Source organism: Emydura macquarii, unplaced genomic scaffold, assembly GCF_026122565.2.
Source record: "Emydura macquarii macquarii isolate MOO-44397 ecotype Brisbane River unplaced genomic scaffold, CSIRO-AGI_Emac_v2 contig_3451, whole genome shotgun sequence".
NCBI lineage: Eukaryota > Metazoa > Chordata > Testudines > Chelidae > Emydura > Emydura macquarii.
Window position 1 is genome coordinate 999,174 of NW_027133588.1, and position 27,856 is coordinate 1,027,029.

At 47.4% G+C, this 27,856-nt stretch overlaps 1 protein-coding gene across 7 annotated transcripts; it reads left to right on the forward strand.

Annotated features, from left to right (window-relative positions):
• Positions 1 to 273: 273 nt before the first annotated feature.
• CUNH15orf39 (chromosome unknown C15orf39 homolog) lies at positions 274 to 27,512 on the forward strand. Of its 7 annotated transcripts, none has more exons than XM_067534625.1 (4): positions 274 to 703; positions 12,845 to 16,549; positions 21,964 to 21,997; positions 23,534 to 24,330. In XM_067534625.1, exons 2-4 carry the CDS (start codon positions 12,904 to 12,906, stop codon positions 23,613 to 23,615), a joined length of 3,762 nt encoding a protein of 1,253 aa, XP_067390726.1. In that variant the 5' UTR covers positions 274 to 703; positions 12,845 to 12,903; the 3' UTR covers positions 23,616 to 24,330. The 7 variants fall into 7 exon arrangements, with proteins under 7 accessions (XP_067390726.1, XP_067390725.1, XP_067390727.1 ...); XM_067534624.1 differs by lacking the exon at positions 23,534 to 24,330 and adding an exon at positions 22,975 to 23,522; XM_067534622.1 differs by lacking the exon at positions 21,964 to 21,997 and adding an exon at positions 26,744 to 27,512 and having other exon boundaries at positions 275 to 703; positions 24,202 to 25,092.
• Positions 27,513 to 27,856: the final 344 nt, after the last annotated feature.

Consider the following 27,856-nt stretch of genomic DNA (forward strand, 5'->3'; position numbering starts at 1 on the left):
GGGAATTAAAGTGTGGAGGTGTCCGCTGGAGGTGAAACGCGGGGGGTGCTCCGTGTGTGTACGCACGAGCGGGATCCGCCTTTGGCCCAGGCTGGGACGGGACCGGAGCCCAATCTCAGCCCACGCCGCCAACCCCAGCCCGGCTCAGCTCCTGTCAGCGCTTCTTTCCCTTTCAACTCCTCCCTCGTCCCCACCCTCCTCCCTGGGGGCCCCTGATCCTCCTACCCGGCCCCCCTTCCCCGTCCTTCCTCCCCCCGCCCAGTCCCGACTTCCTCTCAGCCGTGCAGCGGGTCTCTTGTCTCTCGCTCTCGGCTCCGGCCAGCTGCGGCTCCGAACCGGTTCCTGCGGCGGAGCGTTCGCTTGTCCCCCTTGATCCGGAGCCGCCCCGGAGCCTGGGAGGAAAAGCCTGTCCGGGCTGAATTCGCAGCCCCCTGGATGCCTGCCCGCCCCGCCCGCTCTCCCACGGACAGAGGGGGGCTGGAACCGGAGCCCCTGGGGCTCCCTGGCTCGGACTCGCTGGAGGCGGCGTGGCTGGGAGGCAGCAGCAGGGCGGGCTGCCTGCGGTGGGTTTGCACTCGAGGGACCCGGGCGTGGCTGCCCAGCGCCGAGAACCGCTTCCTACGCCGGTGCCCCCCGCTGCCGCTGTACCATGCGCCTGGGCAGGGCCACTTCACCTGCGGGGAGCAGCCGATCTCGGCCCCAGGTAAGCCGAGCCGAGCCGCCCCCCACCCACGGCAGCCAGCGGGACAGGCGTCAGGGGGACCCCGTCCTTGTCTGTCCGCCCCGGCTGCCCCCTTCCCGGAGGAGAGAGCCCCGCCGCCTGGGATTGCTTCGTCTCTCCCTTTCCCAGCTGCCCCCTTCTCCTTTCAAGAGCACAGGGGCGAGTGAGTTAGTTTGCCGCCCGTGTGAGGCCGGGAGCGGAGAGGAACTGAAAGATCTGTTGTTGCATCAGATTACTGGAGGCTGGGGGGGGGCTAGAAACTGGAGAGGTAAACGTGCTGCCTTCCTGCCTGCGTGCTCGGGAACCCAGCATCGACTGGGCAGAAGCCAGCCTGGGTGGGGGCTGAGAGGGAGAATTCCTTGACAGTCCCCCGTGCTTGGGTTTGACCAAGGCTTTTCGCTAGTTGTTTAGTCTACTTGGTGGATTTGGGCTAATGCCAAAAATGTGCTTCACAGAACGATTCTGTGATGTCTGTTCCTTCTGCTTTCCTTACCGACTGGAACCGTTTGGTTTAAGACAACTCTCCATTTAAAAAAAAAAATCCCCAATCTTTTCTTAAAATCATTGCCTTTCCCCCCCGTCTTCCTGAGATGCCCCAGCACGTGTGTCAGCGCAGCTTCTGTGCATAGAGAGGAAGAGTTCTCAAAGTAAAACTTGTGGTGTATAGATTAATACATATCGTTAGAGAGTCAGGCTTGTTTCTCATTTCCCTTCAATTTTATCACTCTACAGGAGTGATAAAATGACTGGACTGGAGCCTGGACCGTGGCCATGAGAATAACTTTCAGCGACTGGTAACGTAATCCTTAATAACCAGCCCTTTCACAACCCGCCCCTCTTACACAATGTTATATATTTCATAGTGTAGAGTGAGTTTCCCCCATCCCCCAACTTCCCCCTCCCCTGGACTGTACTGGGTTTTTGTTAATTCCCACAGATCATCTGCTTCTTGTTGGATCGTTAAGAGAATAATGGGTTTCAGGCTTCACTTACATACACCCTCTCACCCATTTATGGAGAATTTAAGATCCTGTGGTTTATGTACAATGTGTATGTAGGGCCAAATCCTGCTTTCAGCGACTGTATTCAACTCCCATTTAAATCAACAGGCACTGCATGAACAGATCTGGGGGATCAGGAAGGTTTATTTTTATGGTAACCCTAGTATTTGCATCAACAAACAGGCTCAGTGGGCAGAACTTAGGCAATACCATTTGTGTGAATGTGTGCATTGAATAAATGGTATGACAATAATACACGTGCAGGTGCATGAGCTTTTGGCTATGTTTCTGCTTCAGCTTCTCTTAATTCTTTAATAGATCGTTATAGCCAGTACAGTCAGACTTAAATATTTAGTGCTTTGTTGTCCTGTGTCTGTCGGTAAGTGGCCACCAGCTCTAAACCACATGTGTCTTGGCTTGTTATACCTTACATTAAACTGGTGTGTTTGAACCAGATCTGTGCACAGGATGGTCCCTGCAAATGAACACCCTGTCTCTATAGCTTGTTGGCTGCAGACATTCAGATAGTGCTATCTCTTTTTGGATACAAAGCACGCTTAATTGTTCTCCTGCCTTATTGGACCGGCTCCACATCCAGGGATAGAGCATTCTTCTTTACTTGTGGTGTTGTTCAAGTGCTCTTAGAAATAATTATCCTATTTGCAAGAAAAATGCCGAGCACTTGCTGATAGGGGTGTATTGTGTAAGTACACAACTTCTTAAACATCAAGTCAAAGCAAGTGAATTGGGTTAAAGGGAAAACTTGGGGAGGCAGAGCAAAGCCATTTGAAAGATCCAAAGGTGATGTGCTTCTTTAGGGGATAAGCCGGGAAATGTGAATAAGGGCTTGAAACTGTGTGAAGTCTTCGCTATCTGATCCTCCCACTGACCTCTATGCAGGTACTGCTTGCAGGCTTGGACCCTGAGTCTGCTGGAGAGGTTACTGCTGTGACTGGAAGGTGATCTCACAGTCTCTTGGATCATTAAACCAGCATTACAGCTGGACAGTAACTCTCATAATTGTAGAGAGAATTCCAGTCGCTTTTGGGCAACATTTAAAAACATGTACATTTTAAAACCGAAAAATCGGACCCTGGATTCCTTGCCTGCTTGTTTCACATGTGGTCGGTTTTGTTTTACGCATGATAGTGGCTACCAGTTCTCTGAAATGGTGTCTATTATTTTATAGAACATGTTTGCAGGTTATAAATGCATCAGGGACCTGACAAGAGGATCAAGTGTCTCCCACCTCTTTAGGCTGCTAGTTCAAATCCAGCCTGCCTTGCTGGCTAAGGAAAGCTGTTACCCTCTGAGGGCAGTTAATCACCAATGTGAACCATTCACGTGCATTAAAAGCTGCTTTTATCACTGTATTCTCAGTGAGAGGGGCTTCTAGCAACACGGTGCTTTTTGTCTCTTTTAACTGTCAGTGCTGAGCTGAGCAAAATGCTGTCCTGAAGAAAAGCTCTGTGGTGCTCAAAAGCTTGTCCCTTTCACCAACAGAAGTTGGTCCAGTAAAAGATGTTCCCTCACCCCCCTTTGTCTCTCAAAATGGGCACAAGCGTTCTTAGGCTGGAGTTCTCACCCATTTTCCGTCCTTGGGCCCCCCTCTCTTGTCATCTGCACCTTCTACCTGGCCCAGAATCTTTTGTCCGTTCCCATATGCTTCGTGGGATCCAACAGCGCAGTTGGAGCTCCCACTACTGCGGAATCTCCTTTGCAAAAGTGCTTATAACTAGACCCTGAGGGGGACCTGGCTGGGAGGGACTGAATACGTCCATTTTAATGGAAGATCAGAGACCAGGAATGAGAATGTAATTTATAATCCCCTGGCAAACTATTGATACCTTCATGGGACCTGCACACTACAGAGTGAGTGCAGCTATTTCATGGGGCTACCAGAGAAGTGTGATAGGACGTCTGACCTTCCATCCAGTCTAGGCAACTGGCACTGGGAGGGAGCAGGGTTTTAAAAAGAAGGGGTTGGAGATCCATCCCTTGGCTTGCTGATACCTGTCTCTTTTGGATTGGCTGGGAGTTGGTGATTACCTCTTCATACCACGTGGGGTAGGAGAAGAGAGGCAGAACTGAAACTTACACTTGTTATTGCTACATTGTTACTGAGTTGTTGGGCATCTAGTCATGTGAAGGAAATGCAGGGCTGCCCTACTGAGTGGCAGCCGCGTGACAAGTTGACCCCTGAGGGCTGAAATGATGATAGTTGTACTTGTTCTGAGTTGTCAAAACGAAAATACATTTACGAAACACCCTGAGTAGGCTTTGTGGCTGGAGGTGGCAGCCAAGATAGATGTGCTGATGTGCTGTATGGCTTCATTTCATTCCTCTTGCTTTGGGGGAAGGCAGTGGGGCGGGAACCCCACCAGTGCCCTTTACAGCACAGAAATGTGCCAGGTGTAAAGCAGGTTGTGACCCACAAGTATTATCAGTAACGTGATTTGTATGCACTTCGCCACTGTCTTGTTTTTCAGAGCATTGCCTCTCTTCCCGCCCTGCGGCTTCTGGGAAAAACCCGTCTGAAAACAGGAATAAATCTATTTATTTAATCTGCCCACCATTTCCCCCTCAGTCGTTATTTGTAAGAGGTTTCAGAAATTGCTCACAAAGGACTCTGCACGTGTTGAAATTCATTCAGGCATTTCCCTTGCCCCTGCTTCCTACACACAGAGGATAGTGTGATACAATAGCCTTTGTTATTTGTGCCAGGTGCTTATCAGTCTTGTAACTCTTAAGACCACAAGCTTTCTCATTTAAGTAGTTCCATTGGCTTTGTCTGCACTATTTGTAAGTGTAAGGTGGGGTCTGGGCCTAAAGGTATAGTCCCAGTGGAGGAAGCTGAACTATATATAAGAAGAAGAAAGAGTCATCCCCCACCCCCAACCTCAAATAGCAACCTATTCCTATGTTGTTTACTGTGCATGCAAACGGCTATTAACAACACTTAGTGCTTATCCAGCTCTTTCGTCCTGGAATGCTTTTTAAATAATGGAAATTGTAATCTCTTGCTAAGGTTACTTGTCAAAATTCCAACACAGGGTAAATATGTCAAAAAATTCAAACATTGTGAGTAAATGTGTGTCAGTTAAGAACAACAAATCCCAAATAAACAGCCCATTTATTTGGGATTTGTTGTTCTTAAATGACAACATTTACCCACAATGCTATTCATGAATCTGGCCCAGAGAGTCAATACACTGAGTGGCTTGGGATGGCAGTAATGATGGGAATAGAAAGCCTCGTCTCTCCCTCTAGTCTTTTTAACTTCCTCAAAGGGGGTGAGGGGAACTTCTCACAGTTCAAGCTTTAAGAACATGGTTTCCAAGTGTCTCATAACAACAATCACCGCACTACAGGTATATCACATTAACAACGGCCAAGTTTGCAACAGCCTTAAAGTAAATGTAATCAAATGGAAATACTGTGATAATTCAGTCTACGAAAATCTAATAAACTGAAACACAAACCCATTAGGAATCGGAGAGGGCGAAACAGTCGTTTGTGCATTTAAGTTCATAAACTTACTGGTGCAGTAACGTAGTATTTTGCACTTAATTTATTGAGGGGTTGTTGGTTTTTTGGTTAAAAAAAATTACTGTGCTTAGTCTGATCCCTTTAAAAACAAAAAACGTATTAGTGTTAGAATAGGTAAGGGTTCCTACTTGCATCAAGGAGAACAGGACGGGGAGAAGGGTGTGGGGCTCCCCTTCTGTTGCTGTAGTTTTATGCAAGGCTGGGTTAATCACAGCAGCCCGTCTGTCTGCCTTGTGAAGATTACTTGTGGGAGTGAGGGCCTGCCTGCTAACATTCAGTGTTGCCAGGATCTTCTTGTGCCAAGAAATGGGCTTCTGTGTGATTTGGAGAAGGGCCGATGGGCTTGCGTTCATTGCAAAGTTGTATTGTGTTTTACCTGCCATCATTGTGATTGTGGCTTGCTTGCATAATATCCTTTTAATGAAAAAGCTTGGAATTTTTCCAGAAAACTGCATTGTAGGAAAAACCCACAGGAAGGCCCTAATATCTTACTTCACCTCAACTTTCCAGGAGGGGTCTCATTCTTGTGTGGAAAACAGGGGAAGGAACTATATAATGGAATCTCTATACCACCTCCGCTCCAGAATTCGCTCCCGAGTGGACGCTATAATATAGATGGATTTGAACACACACTCCTCCCTCTCTGCTATGTGTCTAATCGCGCCTTATGCTATTAGCAACATGGAGAATTCAGCAATGATACAGCCTGCCAAAAACAAATCTCACCTTTTTATATTCTCCTGCCTTCGCTTTTCTTCACTAGAGGTAGGTGCAAACACCTCCCCCCATTCCCGCCCCTCCAGAACTCAGGACATTGAAACTGAGTAAATTCAGATCGCATTTCGAAATTTGAGTTTATCTTAACCCCCACTTTGGCAACAAGATGGCATCCGATATTTGCAAAATCAGCAAAGCTGCTGTCTCCTGTCTAACCTATTATGATTCAGCTTGCTAAACCACGAAGCAGTAGTGTCTAGTGGTTAGAGGGGCATCACTCGTTTCTAATCAAGGGGTTCTCAAACTTTTTTTTTTTTTTTTTTTTTTTGCTGGGACCCCCTTTGAAAATATTTCAGGCTGTGGTGACCGTCCCCCCCCCTCAAATGACACCCTGTCTCTCCCCCCCCCCCCCACCATGCCACCATTACTGCTGCACTGCTGCTGGCTGCTGCACTGCCTTCAGAGGTGGGAGCCCGGCCAGCAGCTGCTGCTCTCACAACCCCCCTTACAACAGTCTTGAGTCAGGACCCCTCCCCTCCACCCCCCATTTGAAAAACACTGCTCTAATCCCAGTTCTGCCTAGTAGCTCAACTGTGATTTCAGGCAACTCGCTTCCTATTTCTCAATGACTCAGTTTCTCCATCTGCAGAAAAGGTCTGATAACAAGGGTGTTTTTTTGTAAAGACCTTGCAGATCCTCTGATAAGAAGTGCAACATGTTGTTTATCAAACTGACATCTGGCTTTATCAGCGTCTTCTCTCTAAGTGGCTGTAGAAGATTTCAAGGGGAGTGGGTGTGTGGAAGGGATCTCAGGTCATCTGGCAGTCGGGTATTGTTTCATTGAGGACTTTAGCACTGTAAACAGCCAGCATCATTAAGGTGTTTTTATTAAAGGAGGTTACGGGTAAATTGCCAAGGAGCCTCCTGACTGCATTACCTCACCTTTCCCCTCTGACACCAGGCGCTCTCAGTGGAAGCCAATACCTGGGGATTAGGTGAGTCAGATGGGAAAGGCGAGGAACACGGGCTGCTGGCAGTCACTTCGTGTCACTACCAGTGAACTATGAAAGGGAAGGTACACGAGTCTTGTAGCTGCAGTGCCGTGGAAATGCCAGCCTGGCCTCTCCGGGAGGACTGAGATTACTGTGATCTGGGTATCCCAGTCTGGCCTGGTACCTCCCTAGACAGTCACCAGTCAGTTGCAAGTGGACCCAATCGCTGGATCTCAAGTGCATCTAAGCCGGGTAGGTCTGGGCAGAGTCCGTCACTGTGTGTCGCTCTGGGCCTGTAAGGGACTCTCCTGGCCTCAGCCCTCTTGTCTCACTCTTTGGCATGTGGGATGATGCCGGTGACTCAGAAACCAGTGTACGAGTCCTCCTGAGCTTCCCATAGAGCTTCAGCTGGGCTGTGAGCTCTCTAGGCTTGTAGTTCAACCCTTCAGGGACAGCGTGGCAGGGAGCCCAGGTGTAGCAAAGGAATTTCTTAGCCACAATCACCTTATGGGTGAAAGTTGCAGATCTCTGAAAATAACAAAGTTCCTGAGCTTCCCATACCCCGTGTCTGGTCCCACCCCTTCTGTGACTGAAGTTCATCAGCATTTCAGGCTGGGCAGTCTCTCCTGCCTGTCCTGCTTCTGGTCGGCTCCCCCTGCTAGTGCTCGGAGCAGAGCCCAGCTCTCCAATCCAGGTTCCACTACCATGTGCTCAGCTGGAAAACTCTAGTCTCCTGCCCCTCCAGTCAAGGGCCCACAGGTGGGGTCTGTGCAGAAAACCCATTGTTCCCTGAGGGTGAGCCAGCAAGACAGCCAATGAGTCAGTGGCTCCAAATTGCTCTGGGATGGTGTCTCAGTGATTGGTCCTTCAGGAAGTGTCAAGCACCTCTCCTGGGCAGGGCCGCCCGATTGGCTGCCTGGGGCAAGTTTAGGCATGTGTTTAGCACAAAACCAAAAAAAGAGTTCAAAATCTGATACAGACGTATCCCACGCACCGGGGACTAGCCTGGGACGAACAATCGCCTCATTATTCTCCTGAGGAAGTGGGTGCTGTGCACAGCTTCCTAGTGAAAGGAAGAAACCGAGCCATAAAGTCCATGCTCCTGCTGTGGCAGTTCCTGCTGCCTTTGCTATATATGAGAGATTTTCTCACCCTCTCCCTTCTCCTCCTCCCCAAATTCTCTTAGCTTTTAAATCCTGTGGTCTTGTGTCCTGCCCCAGGATGGGTTGGGGGGGGTGAGGGGGAGGGAAGGGAAACAGCAATCACATGCTGCAGTGGAGGACTCAATCAGCTGCCTCGCAGATGAAGCAATGGGCCAAATGAATTCCTGACTTCAGTGGCGTTCTCCAGAGATGAATCTGCCCCAGTGAAATCCCACCATCCAGTTTGCTTCCAGGCAGCAGGGAGAGGGGAAATCTCAGTTTAAAGATCCATAGGTCAGTGCCAGGGTGGTATTTCAGTGCTGCCTGGCCCTAAATTAACCAATTGTTGTTATGCAGAAAGCGTTTCATAGACTTTAAGGCCAGAAGAGACCATTAGATCATCTCGTCTGACCTCTTGTATAACACAGGGCATAGGATTTCTGCCCATCGTCCCTGTAATTGAGCCCAATAAATCGTTTGGTTAAAGCGCATCTTCTGGTCTTCAACTGAAGACCGCGAGAGATGGAGAATCTGCCATTTCCCTTGATAGCTTGTTCTACTAGATGTAAAGGAGGGGAATCTTGATTCTCAAACATGAGAGGGAAAGTTAATGATTGATTGAGGAGTCTTCCTCCCCTCTGCAGTCTCCAGTGCAGATGGTGACTTGAGGAAATAGTTTCCCTCCCGAAAAGGAAAAGTTGCTGAAATGAAATAAGGGGGTGGGGGAGCAAATTGGCAGTTAACTATTGATATAAAATACTCTCCAAGTTCCTGTTTTCAATATAACATCTTACTAATAATCAGTTTGCTCAGGAGAACAAACTAGAGTTTTGGGGGAGAACCGATATATTTGAGGGCAGCGGACTACTTAAAGGGTGAGTAAGTCGGTTGACCAGCTGAGTAAAGGAGGAGCCGTTCAGTTCTCTGCCAATCAATTTGGATTCAGAATACACCTTCCCAGGATCTGTGTAGAGAAACCATAATTCCATTCCTAAACCATCAACCTGACTCTGTTGGGGATATTGCAAAGAAACCATGTTTTCTCTCTTCGATGGAGGAATCCTTTGTGGTGTTGAAAACTGAATGTTACTCTAGGAGAAGAGGAGAAGTGCAGTGGAGGGGAAAAATCAGGCTCAAAGCTTTTAAAGGAAGATTGGCTCTAGTTTTATTACAAACTGTTGGGCTAGATGCAGGAATCGCAGGGTGAAATTCTCTGGCCTGTGTTATGCAGGAGTTCAGACTAGATGATCACAATGGCCTCTAAAGGTTTGCTTTTTCTATTGTATATAAAAAGAGCTTGAAAAGTGGTTTAAAAAAAAAAAAAAAAAAAAATCTGTTGGGCCTCTTATTAAATCATTAAAATTTTGACCTTTCAAGTGGGTTCGGTGTTTATGCAGGTCATCCTTTAAACACTCCATGCGCTTGCCTCCACAGGAAAATTGACCCGAATAACTATTCTGCAATAGCTCCCTGTGTGGACGCTCTATTCTGAATAAAAGTGATTTTATTTTCAAATAATTACTTCACTCGTAAAGCAGACTGACTGTCTGGAATAAGATCACTTTTATTCTGAAACAGTATGTCCACAGCCCCAGTTATGCCTGATTAGCTAAATTATGCCTGAATAGCTATGCTGGTCCACTTCCCGTGTAGACAAGCCCTTAATTTTTATCCTCACTTTCTCTTTCCCCATGTTTCCCTCCCAGTCAGTTCTGTGTCTGCCAGGTCTTGCCTGGGTCTTCCCAAGAGGAAAACTGGGCCCTAGGTAAAAAAAAAAATGGAAAGAAATTCATCAGCATGGTCTTGACATTAATTGGCATTTCCAGATGTTCTGCGGTCATTGCTATGATGATCCTATAGCTCCCTCTGCTGGAATGATAACACATTGTAACAACTGAATACACTGAGCTGTAAGACAGACGACCTCTGAAATAGGGATAAGAAGAGTGGTAACGAGGGGAGTGCAGACTTAATTGAACGTGTGCTTATAAGGCAACTCAAGGGCCTGAAGTTATTCAAACTAGAAGGCTGCACACTTCATTGCTTCTGTAACCGAGCACGTTGCACACACCATGTCCTTGCATCCTCCACAAGGTCTCTGAATGCCAACCTCCCATCCCTCCCCTATCTCAGAGACTCCCTGCACCCCCTCCCCATCTCTCTCCCTCTTGGAAGGGGCTCTGTGTGTGTATTCTTTCTCTCCCTGCTCCAAAGGACCTTTCTTTCTCCTACTCCCAAGACTGGAAGGGATGGGTGGGTAGCTAGTCACGGTACATCCAGCCAGATGGACTAATGGAGAAATGCCATCAAGTTCAGTGTAGTATCTTGCTTTGCTCTCAGCTAGTAAACGGTGGTAGCACATAAAATTGTCAGCATCTCAGGCAATAGCTCAAAATAAGAAATCAAGACTTGCCACGTTAAAGAATATTTGGTTGTTCCTAACATTTTGGTTTAACGTGAGTATAGTACATTTTAAGGTTAATTAATCAAATTACCTGTGGTTACACTTCACTGAATTCTAGGAGTAATATACACAGACATACACACACAATACAGTTGCATAATGTGAATTAATCAGAATATTGAGAGGATTAAGAATGATTGACTAGAAATACTTTCGATAAAACATTTTATCATGAAAAGAAATGGCTCAACTATTTACACACTTTTTTTAGCTTTAAGATGAATCATGGCTGAGCCATCACATGCTGCTATTCCATGTTTGGATTTATGTATTAGTTTGGACAAAGAAAACTCCTTTGAGGAGGGAAAAGCTACTTTCCCACGATGGGTCCCATTGTGTCCTTTCTCTTCAGTATCTCAATTTATCTCATTACATGATGGAATTTCTTTTATGGCATCTCAGTTTACATGATTGATAAGATAAAGGAATGTCTAATCCAGGTATTACTAACTGCTGTGGTAACAGGTAATTTTCAATGAGTTAAAAACATCTTTCAGTGGGTCATTGTTTCATAAATCACAGAAAACATCTGCAAAAAATACATCTTACCAATCATATTTAATTGGATTATAAATAAGGTGCTACTTAATTTGCAATATTGTGGCTCCTGCAATTTTAGGCTTCCACTACAATTTTGATTTTAGTTAGTTTGCTATGCACAGTCCACAATTTTTTGCATATGTTTTGAGGTTTGCAACACACACTCCTCCTGCCCCTCCCCCCCTCATTAGTACAGTTAAATCCCATTTATCTGAGCTGATAGCAGCTGGAGCTCAGGCTGTCACCCCCATGCATTAATGCCTGTAATAACCAGACATTTTGCTGCAGATATATCAAAAAATTAGCAGGCATAACATAATACTTGAGTGTTTATATTGTTTCAGCAAATTTTTCTTAAACAAATAGGTCTTCCCTGGCTTTTCCAAATTACTGCAATTAATAAAGGTCCATTATTACTTTTCCATGATTTTCCATTTCTTGTCTGCAACTCAGCTGCAATAATTTGACAATCATCCCACAATTCAAGTAGAGCCTTAATTATAAGCATCCATTATCAATTACCCTGTTAAATTCATTATAACACACTTCTGCAGTAGCAGGCATTCTTTGTTACCGCCAGGAGTCCCTTCCCAGACATCCGGACTAGATCAAGGGAGTTAAAAGATTATACACGTTTCATTATGAGTACATGCCTGTCCTTCATTTTGTCACCCACTAAGTTTCAATTTAAGTACAGAGAACTTTTCAGTTGAATAGGCAGAGAGGCTAAATCATATAAATGCAGCACATACAAGGATTTTGGTTAACCTATAAAAGAATTGTTCGGGTTTTAATATCCACTAACACTGCCAAGCTTTACAAGTTTGTCAAAGGTCTTACGATATTTGGTGATTGCTTCTAAAGGCCCAGTTTTCTGGAGTCATGAGATTACATGACAATCTCAGCTTTCATTTATAACCAGCATATGACCTCGTGGTTGCAGAGAAAAGCATGACAAAATTACCCTTCAATGCTTACGAAGTAGAAAACACATTTCAGGTTTATTTGGCATCTCTACAAATCTCAATATTTTGTGGGGCCTGTCTGGACCGTGATTTTTGAATGCTTGGGATTGACAATACTGCATAGGCATGTAAAATCTGACTAGCATTTAACAAGGCCTGCATTACAGGATCTGTAGCTTCCATACTGATGATAAAATCATCTTCCCAGATAAAGAGTCTATGAGATTATTACTTGTTAAGACTTTTGATTTATTGTGTATCATCTTCATTAGACTGCTATATAAACTTTGAACAGTGTATGTGAATTTAATAACAAAGCTACTGCCTACCAAAAAAATTTAGAAAGAGTTACAGCAGTTCTTCAGCCAATGAGCAAAAACTCTGACTAATCAAAAGCAAGGTCCGCTGAATTTGAAAACTGGAATTATGCTGCATTGCTCTCACAGTACTGACAGTTATAAGTAAAAAGGACTTCAGTTTAATTCTTGCCAAAATACCACAAACAGCACAAGTCTCCCCCATCCCGCCCCCAATTTCATGCTAGAACATCTTTGATGCATATCTCCTTGGTATCATGCCATGGTGTTTGCAGATGGATTGTGAAATTAGTCTGCGGTCTTCATTTTACACCTCCAGTTCTCCCCCATTTGTTACCAACCACATGGCAAGACTTTTGCCTGGCAAGTTTCTGTGTGACGTGGTTTTGGTGCCCTTCACTTAAATCACTGGTTTCCTTTTTCTTCTCTCTTTCAGGAAAGTCAGAAGGAATCCTCCGTTGTGCATCCAAGAGACGAGGTGGAGAGTGACTTATAATGGCTGGGAAGCGACACTTAGAGTCCCTGGACCCTGTGACTTACAACAAGCTATCTCGGCTGGAGACGGAGCCAAATAGCATCCTCGCTGCAGGCTTGTGTAAATCGAGCCCCGTGCCCAATCATGGCTCTGAAAACCATCTCAGCTACAAGGGAACCTACTTTGCTTACCCGCTGCAAAACCCCAATGGGACCGAATCTCTGACCCACTGGAGTCCAGCTGCATCTTACATGCAATATCCAGGTAATGCTGTCAGCCAGCACTTGAGGACAGATGGGGCTCTGATGAACTGCCTGCTGTATGGACGAGATGCTGAGAGCCTCGGGGCAAGACTGCAGAGCTCAGGTGCTGACAAGGGGAAGGATAGCATGGTCCGGGACTTGCTGATTGTTCAGGAGAAGTGGGCAAACCATATGGGGCAACAGGACCCTCTGCAGCAGGTGCAGGGCCATGCTTTCCCAGTGCAAAAACCGGTGCTCATAAACAAAGCAGGGGCTCAGACACCTACAGGCTGTGCTACCTTGGCTGTGCCCAAGCCAGTTTATAGAAGCCCTATTTGCTATGTGGACCCTAGGGTTTCTATGTCTTTACAAACTCAGATGGAGGCCATGCAGAAGAGACCATTGGAAGTAGAATGGACTTTACCAACCCCAGTATCCTCAGGGCACCATATACATGCAAAAGACCAGCACTGTGCGACAGCTGTACACAAGAGAGCCCATCACCCTGATCCCAGCTTCCTGCAGTTACACCAAGGCACAGGGGTTCCCACTAAAGAGTCAGTAGCAACCTCTGCAGGCTTTTCGCCTTACCACGCAGCATTTGAGAAATACCGAGCACGTCAAAGCACCTTCTTGCTTGAAGCAAACTACCCTGCCATGTACAACAACCAGAAAAGGGTCGCAGAGGCCCATGGCAGCAGCTTAACCCAACATACGTGGTCCAAGCTACAGCCTTCCGCGGCCAGCCCCCTGGTGCATTCCCAAGCAGCAGCCTATCGGGATAGATCTCCAGCTTGCTATCAGCTGTCTCACTACCCACTGACCTCACACAAGCAGACCCTGTTCTATCAGGAGGCCCCTCATGCTGAGGAACAGAGTGGTGCTCTGTTGGCCATGCCAGCTTCAGGTGGCTACAAAGGAATCAACTTTCCAGAAAGTGGGGAGCTTCGGCCTTTTTCTAGCACTTACCTGAGGCATCATTACCCAAGAGGCTATTATCCCAGCCCTCTGGAGAGCTACATGTACAGCACAGCTGGTCCAATTCCAGGGGCCCCTCCAACTCTGAAGCCTGGAGTTCCTTCTGGAGAACCTGCGCTCGAGCAAAATTCCAGCTGCAAAGTGGACCATCTGCAGCAGAACGCCAGTTATGCTTTCTCCCCGTCTGACACGGCTTTGTACACCGACTCCTTAGCCAATACAGAGGCTGGCCATGAGTGGCACGTTGATAGCAGCAGAGTAGCTGCTTTTCAGGGGACTCCACCGATGAGGGAGAGCCCCCGAAGCAAACAGGTTGCTAGCCAGCACAGTGCTTTCCAGCCGATTTGTGCACTAGCTAGGCCACCCAGCACCTCCGACAGGCTCACAGACCCACTACCGAAGAGAGAGACAGGCTATGGCGTGAGCCTCGGTCAGACGGAACAACCCAGCATGCATGGAAAGGAACAATCTCACTCGGAGAGAAGGCCCACTTTATCCATGAAAGAGCCTACACCCAGAAACACAGGGGTTCCAGAAGCTCCAGTGGGAGCCCCCATTGTCATTACCGACAGTCCCGTTTCATACCACCACAGAAAAGGAGAAGCCCCCAAGGTCAAAGACTTCACTGAGGGGCGTGTTTCCTCACCCCAGACTCTCTCGTCTGAGGAGAGACTGAAAAGCCTGAAAAATGCAGAGAATTCTCCTCCCTCCTCCCCACCTATGCCAGTTATCAACAATGTCTTCAGCCTGGCACCTTACCGGGACTACATCGAAGGGTCTAAAGAGTCGGCAGAGATTCCCATCTCGAAAGGCCACCAAGACGAGGACCCCCCTTTCAAAATTGCAGGAATCAGCCTGGGAAGCGGCGACTCTAAGGCTGCCTCCAAGCCACCTTCTGCCAAGGATATTTCTGAGAAGCCTATTGTTCTGCCTGCTGGGAAAAAAGCAATCCAGGCCCTGAAAGCAGAGACAGGAATGGGTGGAAGCTGTAATGTGATTCAGAGGGAGGGAAGCTGTTGTAACAGGACCTGGGAGAGCTACAAGCCAAAGATTCTGCCACGCAGCCTGCCAGCGAGAAGGGAGCCAGGAACACGGAATGGCAGCATCCGCTCTCCAGCCACCCCTGGGAACGGGGAGCTTGCCCAAGACGATGTAGTGCTAGATCTCAGCTTGAAAAGAGAGCTAGTGAAGGCCAATCATCCTCTGAGCCAAGCCCGACAGACCAAAGTGACTCCTAGAGGAGAAAGTGGTGGAGAAGAGGAGGAGAAAGAAGGACCACGCAAAAAGCAGAGGGTGTTTGAAAGTTCAAAGTCCCAGGCTTTGTTAGTAGAAAATAACTCTGGGGACAAGAGCAACTTCCAGAGCTCGGCAGCCTTCATGTTCAAAAAGTACAAACTTCTGAAATCTGTCCCTGCCCGTGCTGTGCCCCTGATCCAGGCCAGCGGCCCCCCGGCAGCCGCAACGCAGGGCCCCCCGGCAGCCGCAACGCAGGGCCCCCCGGCAGCCGCAACGCAGGGCCCCCCGGCAGCCGCAACGCAGGGCCCCCCGGCAGCCGCAACGCAGGCCAGCGGTCCCCCGACAGCTGCAACGCAGGGCCCCCCGGCAGCTGTGCAGGTCAACAGTCCCCCGGCAGCCGCAACGCAGGGCCCCCCGGCAGCTGTGCAGGTCAACAGTCCCCCGGCAGGTGTTGCACAGGGCCCCCCAGCAGCCACAACTCAGCCCAACACCCAACCCTTGCAGATGACGTGCCTTTATCTGAAACTGCCCGACATTTCAAAGTCTCTGCCACCCAGTGCACCAGAGGCCTTTCCGGCACTGGGAGAGGCCAATGTCTCGCTGCCCAGCAACTGTGAATCCTCTGCCCAGCAGACTTCATCCAGCCAGTATTTCATTGCACTGCACGTGTCTCTCTGCAATGTAATTTCGTGTTCTGTGTCTGGAACATCCCTGGAGCTCCTCCAGGAGTGGCTGAGGAGGGCCGAGCTGGATGGGGAGCAGAAAGAGCGCCCCAAATCTCCCCTCCAACACAAAAATGGCTCCCGGATCATGGAAGCCCAGAAACCCTCCAAAGGGAAGGAGATCTGGCTGGGTTTCAAGGATGTCAGTGTGCTTCTCAGAAAGCTGCAGTCTCAGCTGGAGACCTTCATGTTCACTCGCAAGTGCCCCTTCCCGCACGTGGTCCGAGCAGGCGCCATCTTCATCCCCATTCATGTAGTGAAGGAGAAACTGTTCCCCAAGCTTTCTGGAGCGTCTGTGGACCACGTGTTGCAGGAGCACAAGGTGGAGCTGCGCCCCACCACCCTCTCTGAGGAGAAGCTTTTGAGGGACTTGGAGCTTAAATGCTGTACTTCCAGGATGCTGAAGCTGCTAGCCCTGAAACAGCTGCCCGACGTCTACCCAGACCTTCTGAATCTCCATTGGCATGACTGTGTCAAGCAACATCTCAGTAAGTGGTGCTAAATCTCCAGTAAGCCCTTTCCCCACCCATTAGATTTTGCTGCCAATGGGACATTTCCATATGTTAGTAGCTCTCCAAGACGGGTCAGCTGTGTAGGTCCAGTAATGGGCCTTTTATTGCATAGCTGAAGGTCTGATGTGCTCAAAGGAACATTGACACTCTGTTAAGAGCAGATTTGTAGCAATATAAATCCAAACCTCATCTCTTTCCTGTATTCCCCTTCCCGTCACTGCTAACTAGCTGACCAAGCTCACCTCCTTTCCAGGCAGCCTGCCTCCACCTCCATCTGACTCATCCACTGGTGTTGTGTCCCAGCCTGGTATTTGGAACCTTGTAATGCATTTTCATGGAAATGATCGATCTCGCAGTTCCTGAATTACAAAATCTCCCACTTGGCTGGCTAACATATCCAGTGCTGGTGGAGTAGAATGGAGACCAGAGTTTATTGATGCAGGGATAACTTGGTATCATGGAGGGAAAAAATAGGGAAATGCAGCTTTCTGGAGGAGATACAAGGCTCTTTAGATAAGTTGGCCCGAATGTGGCAGTGGCTCAGTAATGCCCAGGCTTTCCAAAGTTACCAATGATCCCCGTTTTGTGGTAGCTACCTCGGCACACCGTAAAGGGGATCGACCTTTAGAGGCCCCTCTAAGGTACCTCAGGGTAGGTACTCAAAGCATCTCGAATCACTAGTCACTCTTGAAAGCCTTCTCCTCAGTGTACAGTGGCCCACATACATCTATGATTAAGTGTTCCCTGTTTGCACTTGCAAAATATCTAGCTGTATATGTTACTGGAAAGATCCAGCTATTGTCTGGCTCCAGGAGGCTCTGTGGTCTAGCCTGTTGGCTGGATGAGACTCGTGTCGGGAATTCATAACTGCCTGGAGTGACGTCAGGGAACGATTGTTCTGCACCGAGCTGCCTGGGTTACAAGGTTGCACTGTGTACAGTGGGATTGCAGTGCGTCTGGGACCGAGCAAGGCACTCTGCTACCAGGTGCTCTCTGAAGCAAGGAGTGGCTAGTTTAATACTGTTCTGTGTGCCTTAGGAGGCCACCAAAGTTGGATAAGCTCTGGCAACAATGGGGGGTGGGGGATGGATAAGCTCTGGCAACAATGGGGGGTGGGGGGATGGATCTTTCTTCCTCTTCCACTCCCTGTGTCTTGTTCATTTTGGAGACACGAGTTAATAAGCATAAAAATGTTTACAAGCCTATTGAAAAGAGCAGTAAGTGGAGAGGAAAAAGTGAAGGCTAGATGAGAGGTGAGCAGAAGAAAAGGAGAGCCGGAGACGGGGGAGGACAGATAGAAAAGGGAATAACGTGAGCTAGAGAAAGATCTCTATGGTGAGATTGCCAAGCACTCTACATTGAGCTAGGGCCGGGCAGAGTCCTCTGGGAAATCTGACACGCAATTTCTTAAAGGTTCTAAGTCAGCCCAAAAAATCGACAGATGGGAACTTTTAGCCTTTTTTGTCTCTTTTATCTTCTCCTGCAAGGCCCTGTCTGAGCCCACTTTCAACCATAGCATGGATGGGGCTGAAAACGCGAAGCAGGGGGTGTTGTAGAGTTCCCTCTTAAACTTTTTAAAAATGTAAATTGTGTGGGAAGCAAATGAGGCTTTTCGGCCACGGCCAGCTAAGCCTCCTATTTTAACACGTAAATGGGTGGAGGGTTCAAACCGGGAATTTCAGGAGGCGGAACAACGTTAGTGAAGTCTGATTCACCTTGCAGTTGTCGCTGATGATCACACATGTCAGCCTATGGGCATGCCATGCTGCCACTAGAGGAGATGGACAGGTCTGGAATGGCTGTGGGTCAGGTTTTGAGCCCATCTTCTACTGCTTTACCTCAGTTGATCAAGTGTTGGGCATCTCATGAAGCCCCTCACGACTGCCAGGGCCCTCACGCCTACTTGGATCATGCAGGGATTCCCTTGCCGCTTCTGCTACTGACCCCTGTTGTGCCAGAGGAGTTATAGGCAGCCAAATTGCTCCCCTCCCCATCCCTAGGTCTCTCTGCTGGCTCCAAATCTGCATGGAAGAAGTTGCAGCCTGGTGTCCTGATAGCAAGGGACAGAAAGGAGCTGAGAATGGAAGGGGGCCAGAGAGTATGGCGTAGGCTGAAAGGGGACAGAGCAGCCAGGAGTGTGGTGTTTGGATAAACATGTTGAATTGTGTGCACACAGCCTGGCCGGTAGTGCCTATGCTTACTTGGCTTTACCATCTGGTAATTTTTCTCTCATCACATTGACATGCCCCAGGAGATCAGCTCTTTTGCTGACCAGAAATGTCCTAGGATTGGCGGGATGGCGGAAAATGAGGGGCGTGGCAGGCACCTCATGGGGAAGCAGAGAGATCTTTGCATTAGACTCTCTCTAAAAAGAAACATCAAGCCGGCAAATCTCTGATCCTTGCCCCAGAGCTCCATGCACTCTCTCCTGCACTGCAGTGTATGATGGTCCAGTCAGGGTTCAGGGTGAAATCCAGACTAGTGAGGGATTATCACCACTTGCCCTGTAACCCTGGGTGCCTCACAATGCTTTGGGAACTAAGGCAGCAGCCTGGGCCTCTCGCAACCAGCCTACCACCATGCAGGTCACACTCTTGAGTGTTTGTGTGTTTAAATAGCCCTGGTTCAGTAGTTCTGACACCAGCAGCCTTTCTGCAGCCCCACTCTTGTTACAACCAGCAAGATGACCCCAACACACTCCCAGTCCCAGATTTCCCCAAAATTGTGTGCTCTACAATGTCCAACCCTCTCCTGGACAATTCAGAGAAATAATACGGTTGGTTTGTTCCTCTAAAGAGACAAAAACACATCACAGCTTATTAACTCTAACTGGAGCAAATATACACCCTTCCGTTCAAACGCAGCACAGAGTTGGTTTATCGTAAGTAGATAGCTGTGACATTCCCTGCTGTCTGGGCAGACTGTACTGCCTGATATCAGTGGGTATCCATGATTCCTTCTGTAGTTTTAATACATACAATTCATAATGATCTTGATTGCCAGTGTCTCATTAGCTTTCAGAAAAGACCTCACTCTACATGCTTTTATAACATGGTAATAGTGTAAACAATCACTTGCTTCAGTTGCTTGTCACTCGTGGTTCAGTCCCCCGCACCATTATAGACCAGTAAATCCTTGCAATGTATTCTTTGAAAAGCAAAACCCAGATCAAGCTTCCCTCTTCTGCTGGGTGTAGCACCATGCTGTCTTCTCCCTCACTTGTTAGCGTGAGACTCCACTGGGTCTGGTTATGCGATACGTAAATACGTTCTCATTGACTTCCGAAGTGCCTTGGAAGTAACTGCCAGGTGGGGAAAACACATTCCTTTGTCTAGTGCAGGCCTGTTTACCGCCTCTCCCTGGCATAATTGGTTTACATACACTGTAGTCATAATTTCAGCATATATTCATAACACCACACGTTATACAAGAATATTAACCATCGGTGTGTTGTGAGTTTTCAAATGATACCTCACCAGGCATATTTTGTACCAAGATTATCCCAACAGCGTGTAGGGTGTGAGTACAGGGCGCTTCGTGTCACAGCGGGTGAATGTGTGTAGCTTGGAGTGCTATCAATCCTACCTCTGGCACGAACGCTCTTCTCCCCACTCAGCCCCCTCCCATGAACCAAGGCACGCTGCCTCTGAGCTCTGTCAGACTAACCAGTCATTCATGATCTTGCTCACTGCTACCAGATACCATGGCGATGAGTGGGCTTTTAGACTGGTAGTTTTTGGGCCAAGCTGGGTAATATATGCTCACAGCAGCGCCTTTTGATTTTCTACAGCACATTCTACAGCTACTGGGATATGGGCCCTGTGTTGAGATGAAACAGACTCTGTGATCTGGAGAGGGACATCTGGTCACAGCTTGGGGCATAAAGAATTAGCAAACTGCTCCAATTTTAGCTGTGGACTGTAAAAGTGAGATGTATCATCCTGATCTGCCTATGCACTATAGATGGCTCTGTTTCCTTAATGCTTTTTAATCTTAAGCACATGGTTACGCTCTTGGATTGTCCCTGTGGGAGGGATACCTGGTCTAGTTGAATTCTCAATAGCTGCATTTCTTTTGCTTCCTCTGGCTGCAAATGCAATCCCAAAACTGCCCCATACACAGGTGCTCTGAGCTAACAACAGTCCATGTATGAACCCGTAACAGCAGAGGATTGGAATAAAAAACAGGGCAAGCGAGTCTAAAAAATGTTGACCTCTAACCACTGTGATTATGCAATCGCCTGCTTTTCTGGTGGTTAAAATGTCATCCTAGTTATTAGGGCCCTGTTAAGCACATGTTTAATGTGAAGCAGGTATAGTCCATCGATGTGCTTTGCTGGACTGGGGCTTTTGTCATCACTAGGTTCCATTAATGAGAAGGATGGAGGTTTTTGCTGTGACCCCTCTAATCTATAAATTTAGATGTCGTGCAGGTGTCTCCTCTGGCATTAGCTTCTATTCTCCAGTGTTACAGATAAGTATCCCACAGAATATTTGCCCCTATTATTGAGATCGCAATGCAGTAACTAGAGAAGCATTGCATCGTTGGAGGTCCTGGTGTTGGGATGAGGTGTTGCGGTCTGACCTTCCCATTCCTCCAGTGGCTGTCAACAATAAAAAAAAATTACTGAGTGTGTCATTAAGGTCAACATGTGGTGACACTTCTCTGGGGACTTTGATTTGCTTTGTCTTGTGTGGGCAGAGGCAATTGGTCAAGCTTTTATGAGAGGCAAAGTCTCTAGGATCTGATCCCTATATGGAACATGTATGAGGGGTTCTGTGCAGAGCCAGCTGGATTTATTTCCACTGAAAGCATTCATTACCAGAAATGTGGTGGGTTCCCAGCATGTGTGCCCAGAGCCAGTCTATGTTTCTGTAAGGGAAGTGCCTCTTGCAATTTTTTTTTGGAGTGACCCACATGGAAGGTATGTTAAACGAGGCCTGGCACAATGAGGATACAACTCCCATTTTATTTTCAATGGAATCGCTGTGCTTTGGAGCCTGACCCTGGGAGGCAGTGAATGCTTTTGATTGGGAGTTGGAGGTGCTCTGCCCTTTGTGGGTTCACCCTTAATTCCATATCAATGGTAATGAAAATCAACCAAGATTATTCCAGGAAGTCCCAGCTCCTTCAGCCTGGTGAATTCCTTCTACATCCTAAACAATAGGGTGTGTGGGACGCTAAGCGGTTAGGGGTAAAGAGATTATTCCCTCATTTCCACAGGGGGTCATAGGTTGCATCCTAAAGAAACCACGCATGAGTCTCTTTTTGTTAAAGTAGAAACTCTGATCCTACTGTAATTCGTTCCAACAGTCCCTTCCTAGTAGCCTTTGAGTAGTGTCATCTTTGCTGCTGCTTCAGATGATTACCAATAACTTTATTTCTTACAGGTCCAAGTTCACAAGCTGGCCAGCATGCCTCCAAGTAGGTATTTGTTCTTTGTGTGTGTTTAAACTATTAAAAACAGTTGAAACCATGCTGTTGGGGAGAACATCCCAGTTATTGATGGGGCACAGAGGTCAAGTGGCAATGGTGTCTGAGCAATGGGCCTTCCATCACAATACTGGACAGTCTATCACCATCTGCCTGTGTGTATGTAACGGTCTGTCTGGGAGACGAGAGAGGGAACGACTATCCTAGAGTGTGTTAGCCAAACTGGAATAACTCTTGACGAAGTAACTCCTGCCTATTCCTCCTCCCAATATGCCCTTACAAATCCCACCCAGAAGAAATCCCTTTCAAAGGTGCTTAAGGGAGTTAGGCGCCCAAATCCTTAGGCTCCTTGGAAAATCCCACCCAAAATAATTGGATGCTACTTGGTCATTAGATGCATTACGGTTTTGAACACTTACTAAGAGAGCACTGGCTATCTTTGCTAATTCCTTTTGAACTTGCATAGGGTTGAAAGACCCTACTCCAAGAGTGGTTATCAATGGTTTATTGTTAAACTGGGAGAACACACCTAGTGAGGTCCCTCAGGGGTCTGTCTTGGTTCTGGTACACTACTCAATATTGTCATTAGCAACATAACTGATGGGGCGGAGCATATACTTACAAAATTTGCAGATGACACCATGCTGGGAGGGGTTGCTAGCACTTTGGAGGGCAGGATTAGAATTCAGAAAGATCTTGACAAATTGAAGAATTGGTCTGAAATGAACAAGTTGAAAGGCAATGAAGATGAGTGCAAAGTACTAGATTTAAGAAGGAAAAGTCAAATACAAAATGGGGAATAACTGGCTAGGCAATAGTATGGCTGAAAAGGATAACGGTTGTAGTTGATCTCAAATTGAATGAGTCAACAGTGTGTGCTGCAACAAAAAAGGCAATTGTAATTCTAGGATGAATTAAGAGGAGTGTTGTATGTAAGACATGGGAGGTAATTGTTCCACTTTATTCAGCATTGGTGAGGCCTCAACTGGAGTACTGAGTCCACCACACTTTGAGAAAGACAGGAACAAATTGAAGAGACTCCAGAGGAGAGCAACCAAAATTATACGAGGTTTGGAAAACATAACCTATGAGGAAAGGCTGAAAGATGTGGACATATTTAGTATAGAGAAGAGAGTATTTAGTATAGAGAAGAGAAGGCTCTGGAGGGGATCTGATAAGGCTTCTTTTAAAGAGGATGATGATTAATTGTTTTCCATGGTAGGACAAGAAGTAATCCGCTTAGTTTGCAGCAAGAGAAATTTAGATTGGATCATAGGAAAAACTTTCTAAGTGTAAGGACAGTTCAGCACTGGAATAGGTTACCAAGGGCGGTTGTGGAATCCTCAGCATTGGAAGTTTTTAAGAGCAGGTTAGACAGACAGATGGTCAAGGTATACGTAGCCCTGTCTCAGTGTGGGGGAATGGACTAGGGGACCTCTTGAGGTCCCTTCCAGCTCTACATTTCTATGATATCCTAGATCAGAGCTCATCGTTATAGGACAGCTTCTACTTTCTAACCCTCTACAGAAAGAAACGGGGGCAAGAACAGAGGCGAGCAGGGCAGAGGTGGCTTCCTATCCAAGCTGTGAAGGTTACCCTGGTCTTTTAACTTGATGGTCATTGACTAGAGCAACTGGAGAGTTGTCAAATAAACTGATCTTGTTTAAATTGCGTGAGGGTGGGTCAGATGCAGGAGCCAATGAAACCCAGTTTATTGACACTAGAACATCTTTGCTGGGATCACTATCATCTGGAGGTAGCACGTCCATGACAGCCATTTAAAACCCATGGCAGAGCCTCCACTGGTAGCTAATGGCATAGGTTCAAATTCCCTATCCTAGTCATAGGCTGGTGGGTAACCACAGTGTGAGGGTGTCCTCTCTTCTCCCTCATCAGCGTAATGGAGTTCTCCTAGGCACCACTGTCAGAGGAATACAGCTGGGAGTGCTCCATCTCCACAGGCTGATGAGACATTTACCAGGCTCTCTTTCAGGTCACTGGAAGTGAGCCCGAAAGGAGGAGATGGAACCCATTGCATTGTGGCTAGTAGACTAGAGTTGAAATTGTATGGTGTCTCTATGGCTTCAGTTCCTGCTGATGTCATCATCACAGGATCCACGCATATCATTGAGAACTTTATTTTAAGCAGGTGAAGGTACTAACTTAACTGACCATGTCCTCTCTTCCTCACCTAGGTGAACCTGGCACAGGGACTCTGAAAGATGAAGGCAAATCAGTAGCAGTGGATTATGTGAAGAAGAAAGCAACTGGAGACCTGATGGGTGCAACAACTGGAACGCCTGTCAACTTGTTCAAGGGAAAGTACAGGAAAGGAAAGTTCCTGATCTTGTCTAAATGGGGATCTCCTTTCCAGGAGGGAGCTGCTACCAGGGAACCTGAGAAAACCCAGCCACTTGACGAGAAGCCTCAGGGAAGCTGCTCCCCTCCTGTTGGAGGGGATGCTTTGCTCATGGATAGGAGAACGTCTCCCCAAGTTGATCCCAGCTTCCTGGATTCAAAGCCAAATAGACTCCCACTGCACTCTGGTGCCAAGCAGCAACTTTCCCAACCCCCCAAGCCTTGTAGGACCCTTGAGCTGAAGCTGACCAGTAAGGCATCCAGGAAGACCAGGAGTACCTCAAGGGTCCTTCACCTCCGGAACTCAATGGTCCGGATCAAATTCCAGAGGGTCCCTCAGGGAGTGCAGAGGACTCCTCTCCATGGCGCTCGGGGGAGGTGTCCTGCTTCAAGACAAGGCTGCTCCCTCCTAAGCAAGACCTTCAGGCATGAGGCAGAGTCTCCAACCTCCCCATCCAGGTACCCGGAACTGGTGGGCAAGCGGATCAGACATCTGTACGAGGAGAATGACAAGACAGAGGCCTGGTACCAGGGGGTGGTGCTGAGGATCCACAAGCCTCACAAGAACCCTCTCAGGAGTGTGTATGAGGTGAAGTACGACAGCGAACCGGAGAGGCAGTACTACCTGGAGATCCTGCAGGACTACAAGAAAGGCTGGCTGGAAGTCGATGAGTGAAAGTGGACCGTAGCTATCCCTGGTGGCTCACAGCCCTAGTGGCTCCAACTCAGTAAGAGCAAAGAGATCTGGGGCTTGTTTATTGTCTTTCCCGCCATGGTCCCATCTCAGACTAAACACTCTGTGTCGATGGAGAGAAATGCCACAGAACTAAATGAGTTCATTCCCTCCTCCCCCACTTGCCTTGCACCCTCTCTCCCCCAAAGGGACAGCCCACTACCGCTATGCCTTGTGCTTGTAGTAGGAAGTCAGGAAGATCCACTGCATATGGAAGGCCACTGTTTGGTTCAATAAGAGAGGAAGGCCTGTCTACTCTTTGAATCCGTTCGAAGCAGTTATTTCCCTCAGGCTGACCATTCTCCCCTACCCCATAACCTCCCATCATTCCTTATCGGCACGGACATCCCCACCGGGGAGAGCAGTCTTCTTCCTGGAAGCGGGGCTCAAACATGGAGGTCAGCTTCAGTGTTCCAGGGGGACAGGCCCTCCCGGTGCAGAACCCCCAGCAGCCTATGCAGGGCAGCACGCCACGCACATGTAGATCAAGAATACAGCAAGGAAATGGTGTCCCTCTGTTCTTCCACTAGGCCCCCCCCCTCCTCCTTCCCTGCCCATCTCCTTCTCTCCCACTTGCTTTTGTCAGGTCATCTCTCTCTTTACACAACCCCCCAGCCACGCTCATCCCTTTCATTTCCACCCTCTCACGCTCACCTGACTGACCCTTTGTGCGGGTTCCTGTACACAATGTACTCTAAGAGTGATCTCCCCTGTGTATAGCTGGCAACTGCTGTAGACGCAAAATCCTTGAAGCTGAATTGCAATTGGACACGTGAGGCTTGATTCTGCTGCCAGGGAGTCAGTGGAAGTCATGCCACAACTTGCCGTGGAGCAGGATCTGGCTCTTAAAGCCAAATTTTGAGATTTCCTGCACTCTGTGCAATCCCATTGGAGTTGGTTTGATCTTGCGCAGGATCTAAATGGGTGCTGAATTTGGTCCTTGTAATCTCAGAGTAGCTCGAGTGCTGAGTAATGCTTTTAAAGACACTTCCGAATGCACAGCACTGAGCGGCTGGGACGGGGCAGTAGCTGGCTCTGTTTGCCAGTGCTAATCTTGTAAAGCTGTATCTGTTCCGCTTTGCGGAAGTAGCCATGAGCCATGGTGTTTTTTTATGGAGGTGGGGTTGTTTGGTTCAATGTTTTTTTTGGGGGGGGGGGGGACAGGGGACCTTCACTTTCTGCCCCTAATGGGAGAAAAGCTAACCATCAGGAAGCTGCTCCAAGAGCTACCACCTACATCTTCCCTGCAATGTTCCGTATCACTCACGCAACATTCACTTCTCCCTCCTTCTTTCTAGTTAAATATAGCTTCTTGCTTTAACACCCTGTCTTTTTAATCTTGAAGGGCTACAGAGGTTAAACAGAATACTGGGATTATGACTTCCATAGTTACAGGACTGATTTTGTTGTTTTAAATGAAAACATTTTAAAAATGTTATGAACTTACCTTTATAAGGAGCTGCTGCCTTCAGGGTTTGTTTATTTTTTTTTTTATTAGAGTTTGGCTTCACCTGTTAACTTTGCTGGATCAATGTGGGGTGAGAGTGTGTCGCTGGTTAGGAACTCAATACTTGTGTCGCATCTGAAAGACACTGGGTGGATTTTAAAGACTGATTTATTTTTATTTAAACCTGATTACAATGCAGGTCCTGGATGTCTTTAAGGAGCTCTTAGGAAATGCATATGCTGGTGAAGATCCTTTATACTTGACAAGGAAATGAGGACTATCACATTATGTAACATGAAAATGGGGGTGAGAAGGAGGAGAGAGACCTCAGATATGTTTTCAGAACAGCAATCATTTCACTTCCTATACAACTGTAATGATTCCAGACCCAACAGTGAAATCTCCCCCTCATCAGCTGATGTGAGTGGCTGAGAACTGACACATCTACGCTCCACTAGGCAACCAAACAGGACTGGCTGTTGTCTGGTGGAGAAATCTAAGAGCAGAGGCCTTTAAATACTCTACACACAGGTATTTTCATCTGGTCAAGGGAGAGGAGGAACAAGTTAAGAGAGATTTTTTTTTTTCACTACAGGAAGTATTTATTTTAAATATACAAAACTAAAACCAGTGGACTGTTCTTTCCAACACGGTGTTTTCCTGCTTCTGGAGGCAGTCTCATGCTGCTGGACGTAGTATCATTTTAATTTTAAAATGCTTGTGCTGACCACACAGGTGACCTGGAAGGAGGGGTACTCCGTGCTGTTCTCCTTGCACGCTCTTGCCAAGTGCCGTCTGCGAGTAGCATTGTAAAACGATTCAGAGACCAGTGTTTGTAAATAATATTGTAATTTTTTTGTATAAAGTTGAAGTGGGAGAAAGTCCTTCACTTTATTTAATATTTTGTAAGAATATTAAGACCTTAAGAAGTGCCTCAGCCTGATTAAAGTGTTTGGTTTGTTTTTTAATTCTTGTTTGGATTTCTCATTATCCATGTTATTACAGTAGCACCCAACCTATTACTGGCCCTGTTGTGTAAGGCCCTGTACGTACCCAGAGTAAGAAATGATCTTTGCCCTGAAGCGTCTGCAATCTAAATAGACATGACAGACGAAGGGTGGGAGGGAAAACAGAGACAGGGAGGTGAAACAACTTGCCAAAAGTCTGTCAGGGGCAAAGCCAGAAATAATACGCACATCCCCAGAAGCCCAGTTCAATGCCCCATAAATTAGCGTATGTGGCCTAGGCTAAATCCTGTTTTGCTTCAGTGGGATTGTTCCTGTAATCAAACATGCAGGATTTGAGCCTGTAT

Excerpts from the sequence above, each read along its gene's own strand:
- CUNH15orf39 (XM_067534622.1), top strand. The coding sequence starts at position 12,904 with ATGGCTGGGAAGCGACACTTAGAGTCCCTGGACCCTGTGACTTACAAC. Across the intron at positions 16,550-24,201 it reads CTGTGTCAAGCAACATCTCA|GTGAACCTGGCACAGGGACT; the intron begins GTAAGTGGTGCT and ends TTCCTCACCTAG.